General features: G+C 44.4%; 1 protein-coding gene across 1 annotated transcript; it reads right to left on the bottom strand.

Annotated features, from left to right (window-relative positions):
- Nucleotides 1-6,629: 6,629 nt before the first annotated feature.
- LOC104600933 (uncharacterized) lies at nucleotides 6,630-8,370 on the bottom strand. The gene has a single exon (XM_010264102.3). It carries the CDS (start codon nucleotides 8,128-8,130, stop codon nucleotides 6,907-6,909), a length of 1,224 nt encoding a protein of 407 aa, XP_010262404.1. The 5' UTR covers nucleotides 8,131-8,370; the 3' UTR covers nucleotides 6,630-6,906.
- Nucleotides 8,371-9,464: the final 1,094 nt, after the last annotated feature.

Raw genomic sequence — 9,464 nt, 5'->3', positions numbered from 1 at the left:
GCTAGGTATCATCCATGGCAGGAATTCTGCATTAAATTTCAATCTTGTTGTTAAGATTTTAAGTGGGACACATGGAAGCTTTGAATTTAAAAATTTATCAAGCCCACCACTCATTTGTTTAGCTATTTTTTTGATTTAGTCTCATTGAACCAATTTTTTTTCCTTTTATTTTTTAAGTCTCATGGATTGGTCATCATTTCAAGTTCCATTCAAGGTAGGGAAAATAACTCCTTTAAATAAGACATTAGGTATGCTTTGCTTGTTCATTTCAATAGAAGGCTTTTTATTTTTAAATTAGCACCATTTAGACATGTACCACATTAGCATATTAGGCCCCTCCATAATCCATTTCTACTTTATTTACTTTCTCATATCACCATTTTGATAAACGAAATATGCTTGCCTTCATAAAGTTCCCTTTGCTTTGGACTTTGGTCAGCCCATGAATCTCATTGTCTGGATAGTTAGGGTGTTTTTCATTGTCTATGCATATATGAGCATTGATTTACAATCAAATTTCATGATTTTTGCATTTGTCAATTTTTATTCAAATTTTCAATTTTCACCTATTCTAACTACCTTTCAGCAATTCACGCATTCATCTTCAGATTTAATCCTCACAATGATAGGTCATTTCTTGTCATCTTGCATTTGGGAGTTAAAATAGTGAGTTCACCTAGTAAACTCACTTTTTTTCTACCATAACATATCTTAGTTGCTAGCATAGTTGGTCATTGAATCATTTTGTCTTTGTTTTTTTCTTATCATTTGATTTTGTTTGAATAGTTAGAATTGCAACTTTGTGTTCTCCTTGATAAATTGATATGCTTAATCTATGCCCAAAATTGTTAAATTTCCTTGGAACATTGGTGAAGTAGAGGCCGGTTTAACTAGGCGAGTGTAGAGTGCCTAACACCTTCTCACACCGTATAATGGTCCCTGGACCCTAAGAATCTCATCCCCATTGGGCAATGAGTCTCCAAGAAAACAAAAAATGTTTTTTCTTGAAAAATTTTAGGTTTTCTTAGATTCCCATTTCCCAAAAATTTAGGTGGCGACTCCAAACTCCATATTCCACAAATCCGTCCCCCCCCTCTGGGTCAGGTAGCCACACCAAACAGTACAACATCCAAAGCCCGATGCCTAAAAGGCCGAGGCCGGAAGACACCATCTCCTTCTCTAACGACAACCTACAAGGGGTCTCATTGCCCCATGACGATGTGGTGTCTATGACTATCGCCAACTACATGGTAAAGAGAATCCTTGTAGACAGTAGCTCCTTGGCTGGCATCTTGTTTTGCAACACATTTGAGAAGATGCATTTGATGCAAGATTGGTTGCAACTTGTGGATGTGCCACTAGTCGGGTTATCCGAAATAGTCGTCAAGCCCGAAGGGAAGATTACCCTACCAGTCACAGTAGGGACCGAGCCTCGGTAAGTCACCTAGATGACCAAGTTCTTGGTCGTGAAGATAGGCTCCCCATACAATGCCATCACAGGGAGACTGACCCTTCATGCACTCAAGGTGGCCATCTTGTCCTATCACTTCGCCATGGAGTTCCCCACTGAGCATGGTGTGAGAGTAGTCAGGGGAAACCAACAAGTTGCTAGATAGTGCTATGTTGCAGCACTAAAAGACAATAATAAGGAAGCTTTATCGTTGGAAGGTCTCAACCTTAGGGACGAACCAGTGAACCGAGGCCAACCGACCGAGGATCTCATCTCAATTCCCCTAGACGAGGTGGAGCCCAAGAAGACGGTATTAGTCGGGTCACACCTCCCTTAGGACACACTTTTCGAACTGGTAAACTTCCTCAAAACTAATGCCGATGTTTTTGCTTGGTCTACCACTGATATGTTAGGAATTGACTCCCCGATCATTACTCATAGGCTAAGCGTGGACGGAAGTTGTTGGCCAGTTCGGCAAAAATAGAGGAACTTTGCATCAGAGCGTTGAAAAACTATTGGAGAGAAGGTGGATAAGCTACTTGACATCGGCTTCATCCAAGAGGTACACTATCCTAAATGGTTGTTTAACATGGTCATGGTTAAAAGAGCTAATGGGAAATGACGCATACGCATTAACTTCACAGATCTCAACAAGGCCTACCCCAAAGACAACTTTTCTTAGTTGAGGGTTGATCGCCTCATTATTGCCACTATAAGGTACGAGTTGTTAAGCTTCATGGATGCTTTCTCTAGGTATGACTAGATCAAGATGCACCCCGGCGGCGAAGAGAAGACCTCATTCATCACCGAGCAGATGATGATGATGCTTTGTAAATTCCTCTTGGAAACAAAAAAAAAAAATGCAAAAATGACGGTATTAGAGAGGTTTCTCCATGGAAAAAATTGTTGAAATCCTAAAAACTAAAAAAGAATAGCACAATACCTCCTCTGGCGATAACCTCCCTTAATGATGACTACAGCGGTTGAGCGGTGAGAGGGGAAAAACTTCAGCGATAGAGAAAAAATATGTGCAGTAAACCCTACTTACCATTGGGGTTGACATTCCGGTGGGCCGAGAAGCACTGGAAAACTCAGCAGACAGCTAGGATGCCATGTAAGCACCACCCCATTTGGTGTTTAGGGGCAACAGCTTGCTGATGCATGAAACGTCAAATCATGCAACGGGAGGACACTATTTTACAAGGCAAAAACGTTTTCACCGTTTTTTCAAAAATCGCTTGAACTAAACAGTATGGTAGGCCTTAAAAATTGGAATCTTTGACAAGGCTCTGACATGGCACTGCTTTTCAAAAAAAAATGCCCACGATAAACATCCTCTAAGTAACAGGGCAATATCACAATGCGAGTGAAGGTTGTGGCCGGTGCCTGCGTTGATCAGTGAGTCACCCTCGACCTTCTTGTTTGGGCGAAACACCTAATGTGCCACTAGCGGGATGTCATCCCATGGGTCCAAGGAGTGAGGCCCTGACTGTCGAGATCCTCTTATGATGCACTCAGCCCTGCAGTCCCTCACCACAAATTTCTTCACCCTCGGGTCTTGAGGGGCATCGGCTAACTGTTTGGGAGTGGCCTCCTTCCTCTTCTCAGCCTCGGCATTCCCCTTTGGCCTAGGTGGTTCCCTCTTGCTCAGCCTACGTGAAGGCCCCTTAGTCGGGCCCTTCCTGCACTTTGCCTTCGCTGCCTGCAGAAGTCTCTCCTTCAAGCTGTTGTCCATCTCTACAACCAAGGAAGATGACCAACGTTAGAAGAAAGGCAATGAACATTAAATAAGCGACACAACTAGACGACAATAGGAGTGCCCATACCAAGGGGGGCAGGACTGAGGACAACTAACACCAAGGCCTCCTCCATCACTAAGGGTCCGACATGAATCATCCCAGTCAGCCGAATTTGATTCATCACGGCCGACTCCTCCTCGCTGTTGTACGACTTAATCCTCTTGGCCAACAAGTCTGGCATTCCTTAGTCAGATTGGAAGGACCATCCTTGTGGACAACTAATGAAGAAAAACTTCTTCTTCTAGTTGTGGATGGAAGTACCACAAACCTTCCCCGTCAGGATGCTTCCTTAATGTGAATAGACCTCAAAAGACTTTCAGGGTCACAGACACATCTTGGAGGCGAGCCATCACCAACACGACCACTATGGTCCTAATGGTGTTTGGAGCAAGTTGGCTAAGGGAAATGTTGTAGTAGTTAAGGATTTCTAGGATGAGAGGAGGCAAGGGAAAATGAAGGCTGAAGTGGAGGTAGTGCTCATGCACACACACCTCCCCCTCGGTGAGCTACCATGGCTTGTCACCTATGTAGGGGACTAACCTTATAACCCCATGGGAGCTGATACTTCTTAGACAGATCCCTCACTTGCTCTTTGCTGAGCTCACTATCAAAGTCGGAGCGGGGGTGATGCACCAATGTCACGCCTCGACGTTCAGCCTCAGCCCACTCCTCGGGAGTAGGTTCTTTAGCCTCCTCTGGCTCCACCACTTCAAGAAGCTCAGGGGCATTCCCGGTGACATTGGTCCTCGGTCTCGTGGAGCCAATACTTTCATCGGGAGAGTCCATGCCCCATTGGTCGTGCTTGGCTCGCCATGGGGTGGTCCTCTCCCTTAGTACCTGGACGCTAGACACCCGAGGGGAGCTCTCAGAGTCACTACTGTCACTCCCACTACTATTCGAGGTGGAAGAAGTGCTGCTAGGGTCACACCGGTTGGGAAGGGCATAACACTCAGGTCTAGAGTCTAAGGTTGACATATAGAAGATGGGAGTTCTTTACCTAGTGTCTGTTCAAGGAAATAAGGCTTAAGGAATTTGTTGTTGGTAGCCAAGGTCTCTGTGATCACAGGTAAAGACTCAAGGTTCAAGCAAATGTGAGGCTTAGGGAATTCGTTGTTGGTAGCCAAGGTCTCTGTGATCACAGGTAAAGACTCAAGGTTCGAGCAAATGTGAAGATTCACTCAACCAGCGTCCCTATTTAAAGGAAAGCGTACGACTTAGATCTCTTTGATCAAACGACCATAGACTAATTGATCTGATAGCCTGACCTAGGGAAGATGAAATGATGTCGAAGGAATGAGTCGGTTCTCCTGTTAGCTCCGGGTCAAGAACAACCCAAATCGGACACCCCTCCACACCGTTTCGGGCATAGCCTCGACCATTTAGCACCGATGCCCATCCAACGTATGGACTTGCATCAGATGACGTCAACACCCGTACGAGGCACGACTGATGAATGCGGATGTCCCACACCTGTGCTGGCCACGATCACGTGTTCTGAGCCCATAACGATCCTCCACTAAGACGGGGAACGAATAGAGAAGCAATCCCCACATAATCGCCAAGGAGAGCCCTTTGTAGCCGAGGTCGATGCCTTCAGGCAACTCCATGGTACTCTCTTCGGCCGAAGCCGAGGTCTCCGCACGGCACGCCATCCGACCTCACCCACTATGGCCTCAAGAGTGGGGGCAAGTGATGTAGGGATACTTGGCAGGCCTCAGATCGTGCCATGTGGCATTGACCAGATCAAATCCAGGCCGCATATCACCAACTGCTTCCAACCACTCCTAAGGCAAGGTTAGCTATAAAAGGGGATATTCATCTCAAAGTAAGCATATTGAGAATCCCAAGAGAATCATTCTTGGCTATTAAGGATTAAGCTATGAGCCCTTGTCTCTTGCTTGGTCCAACCCCTCTTAAGCACTCAGCTAATTTGACCGTCGGAGTCTCCACCCCTAGGATAACACCCAGGGCCTCTGACGTGTGCTCTTCTCTTGTTTACAGATCAAACCAGTCAGCCTCGAACACTAGTGAAATCTCCTTTTTTCCCTTGGCCTCATATTTGGCAGCAACAAAGGCAAAATGATTAAAAGATTGCAGTACAAATAATTTATTGTTGATTTAGTGTTTAATTTGTTCAAAGATAAATTGATATCTAAGAATTTAAGAAGGATTTTTTTAACTAAGAGATGTGTTTGGATGTTTGATGAAACAATCACACCTCTCTTCAAAACAAAAGCAAAAGTTTCATGATTAGAGGATATCACTTAAATTTTTCTTGGGTTTTCTAACAAGTACTTAAACTTCCCCTACATTTTTTATCTTCATAAAAATCTCCTTTCATTTTCAGATAAAGACACAAACACACCATCTCATTAATTTTCTTGATGGAAATGTTGAATAATGCTTTAAAGGTTTTCAAAACCCAATTTTTTTTGCATATAAAAGACTTTATTTTGATCACATCATATTTAGGGGCCATTTGGTAAGTCTATTTTGAAAGATCTTCTGAAAGCTATGACCTTGAAAAGACGACGTGAGTTTTTGCATCAAGATCTTAGTAGCTTAAAAATCATTTGGTTAAAGCGTGTCTATTCGTGCATATTTCCATACAAAGACGAATTGAAAAAAAAGGCAAAAAACTCTATTTAGAACTTCCCAAAAATAACCCGAAATTGGCTTCTTGCGTTTTTTCAAGGCTATAGCTTTCGACGGCTAGATCTTTCCCAACTAAACAGGAAAAGACCAAAACGCGGGCTGCCAAGCTTCTAAAAAGCTGTTAGCCCACGCGAAAAGATGCACTTAACAAAGCTCAAATTACCCAAAAAGATTATTCACTATATTTGAGTGGCTCTCATTGTTTAATTTATTAAGTGAGAAAACAAAAATCAAGTTTTGGGTTGAATTTAAACCTCTCCTAATATTGTCATTGTACATTCATAATGAAGGCATAATCATAATTTTAATGCCTTAATTAAGATGAGTGTTTTTGAAACGTGAAGAATAAGGGCCCGTTTGGCATATCTTTTTTGAAAGATCTTCTGGTAGCTCTGACATGTAAAAGACACATTGAGTTTTTGCATGAAAATCTGAGCAACCCGAAGCAAGTTTGGCAGATGCACGTCTTTCCGTGTGAGAATAAAATGCGAAAAATGCGAAAAGCTTTATTTGAAGTTTCTCGAAATCAACCCAAAATGAACTTCTCACATCTTTTTGACGCTCCATCTTTTGATGACTAGATCTTCCACAAGTCAAACAAAAATAGACCAAAAATCAAATTTTCTGACTTGTAAACAGCTGAAAGACTACACAGAAAAACACGACAAACGGGCCCTAAATAATCTCCCCTTTATAATCTAGTCTAGATTAAAATAAAGTATGTGTAAGATGAAAGAGAACAATATTTTTATTGGTTAAGAGGGACAATATTAACAATTAACAATATCTTATTATCTAAGCACACATTATTTGCATATTTTGATCCTCGCCAAAAGTGAAATGAGAGGGAGTGAGAAAGATAGTTTAGAAAAGCAATAATTATGGTAGATAGAGAATTACATAAATAACGACAGAAATCAGGTAATACACGTAACGTTGCAATGCTATAACATAGAGACGTTGCTACACTTGGCATGCAATATAAGACCGGAAGAGAACTAATCATGGATGTCCTCCAATTCCTCCCCCACCACCGAAACCTCCGCCACCTCCAAAGCCTCCACCAATTCCACCTCCAGATCCTCCTCCTACTCCACCACCAAAGCCACCCCCTTTGCCAAACCCCCCACCAATTCCACCTCCTGATCCTCCTCCTACACCACCACCAAAGCCACCACCTTTGCCAAATCCTCCACCAATTCCACCTCCAGAACCTCCTCCTATCCCACCACCAAAGCCACCACCTTTGCCGAAGCCACCACCTACACCGCCTCCTTTTCCAAAACCACCACCTACACCGCCTCCTTTTTCAAAACCACCACCCGCACCACCTCCAATTCCACTGCCAACTCCTCCACCCTTACCAAATCCACCGCCAGCACCACCACCTTTACCAAAACCGCCACCAACTCCACCACCCTTTCCAAAGCCACCACCGGCACCGCCACCCTTTCCAAAGCCACCACCGACACCGCCACCCTTTCCAAAGCCACCACCGGCACCACCACCCTTTCCAAAGCCACCACCAGCACCACCACCGACTCCACCTCCCTTTCCAAAGCCACCACCGACTCCACCTCCCTTTCCAAAGCCACCACCAGCACCACCACCCTTTCCAAAGCCGCCACCAGCTCCACCACCTGCTCCACCTCCAAAGCCACCACCAGCACCGCCACCCTTACCGAAACCACCACCAGCACCGCCACCCTTACCGAAGCCACCACCAGCACCGCCACCCTTACCGAAGCCACCACCAGCTCCACCACCTGCTCCACCTCCAAAGCCACCACCAGCACCCCCACCCTTACCAAAGCCGCCACCAACTCCACCACCCTTGCCAAAGCCGCCACCAACTCCACCACCCTTGCCAAAGCCGCCACCAGCTCCACCACCTGCTCCACCTCCAAAGCCACCACCAGCTCCACCACCTGCTCCACCTCCAAAGCCACCACCAGCACCCCCACCCTTACCAAAGCCGCCACCTATTCCACCACCCTTACCAAAGCCACCACCGGCTCCACCCCCAAAACCACCACCTCCACCAAATCCACCCCCTGCTCCGCCACCAGCACCAAACCCACCACCGAATCCAGTTCCCTTGCCGCCATGAAGGAACTTCTCATCATCATTTTTCACAGTGGAAACATCTTTAGCAAGAACACTCACTACAAACACGTTAAAACACAACAGTGAGAGTAGAGCTATCCTACGAAACCCACGAGTCATATTTGAGACCTTTTTGTGATAACTCGTTGGTATAGAATTTGAATACGGAGACTGTTTATATAGAGATCGATTGTGGGTAGTAACTGCATTAAATGGTTCCAACGCCTAACAGCAACACTTCGCCGCACATAAATGCCCACATTTATCACAGCGCGTGGTGCGGTTGGCTATCTGACATTCTGACTTCCAAATGCTCCATGTCTTCTTTTTTTCTTGTTTACAGTAAACTGTGGCCAGTTCAGAAGCTTCAAAATCTCACATGGCCACTTCCTTTGGATCTTTGGTTGAGTTTCTCTTTTGATCTTCAGCTCCTACATACTGTAGGCTTTCATATATCCGTGTCTGTGCACTAAGCAATATAATTGAATGTGAACTGTAATTAAATTTGACGTTTCCATGGCTCCTAGAACCTCTAAGCTAAGGTACCACTGACTACATTGTCTGATCAATGTAGACCCAAACAATCTCCACCATAACAGTACGGTCGAGGGTATAAAGCAAGTAGACAAGTACATATATAATCCCAATTGTTTGATATACAGACATCAGTGTTTGTCTCTACATTTATCTGGATTTCTGAATATTTGTAGGGTCGGTTTTGGGTCTGCATTTTGAGTTCTGGTCTTTACCAGTTCCAACTTCCAACCCAATTAAGACCCGACGCGAATGATTGGGTCCCTGCCTATTCAGTCCGCCCCTCCTAAGTATAATCAGGCTTTCTAATGGCATTTGTCAAGTATATATCAAAATGCCAGGCTATGGACTTATCAAGTATAATCAGGGCTTATTGGGTCAAGCCAGAGAGAAACCTGATGATCAATAATGGAGTTGGTTCTGGTCTTCTGGATTTGATACTTACAGGCCCTATAGAGTCAAGAGTACTGGGTCCGGATCAGGTCCATGGCCCGAACCATGGGCAGCCCTACTGGATGTTCTGTACTTGGCCTTACACTACTTATATGGCAATGTAGTTGTAAACCCAATTTAGATTAATCTACAACAGTAGTGAAGGATTGGATTCTTGACATTTCTGCTTGTAAATAGTATCTACGAATGACCCTTTGCCAATTGAAATGCTACAGTGGTAGGTGAAGAAAAAGAGGTCCATAAAGCAACTATTGTAGGTTTGTAAGAGATCTAGATCTTTAGCTGGACACCAACAACATGAGCCTGCACATATGTGTAGATCAATCATTCATGAACTACCATGACCCCACTCAAACTACTGTAAATAAGAAGAAATCATCTATACTACTATGGGGTACTTTCTGTCTCAGCCATCTAAATCAAGGTATAATACAACTGCGGGGGAACACATGGGGCGTAGGACAACT

This window comes from Nelumbo nucifera, chromosome 3, assembly GCF_055504915.1.
Source record: "Nelumbo nucifera cultivar China Antique chromosome 3, China Antique-T2T, whole genome shotgun sequence".
Taxonomy (NCBI): domain Eukaryota; kingdom Viridiplantae; phylum Streptophyta; class Magnoliopsida; order Proteales; family Nelumbonaceae; genus Nelumbo; species Nelumbo nucifera.
This window is presented reverse-complemented; position numbering and strand designations above follow the sequence as displayed.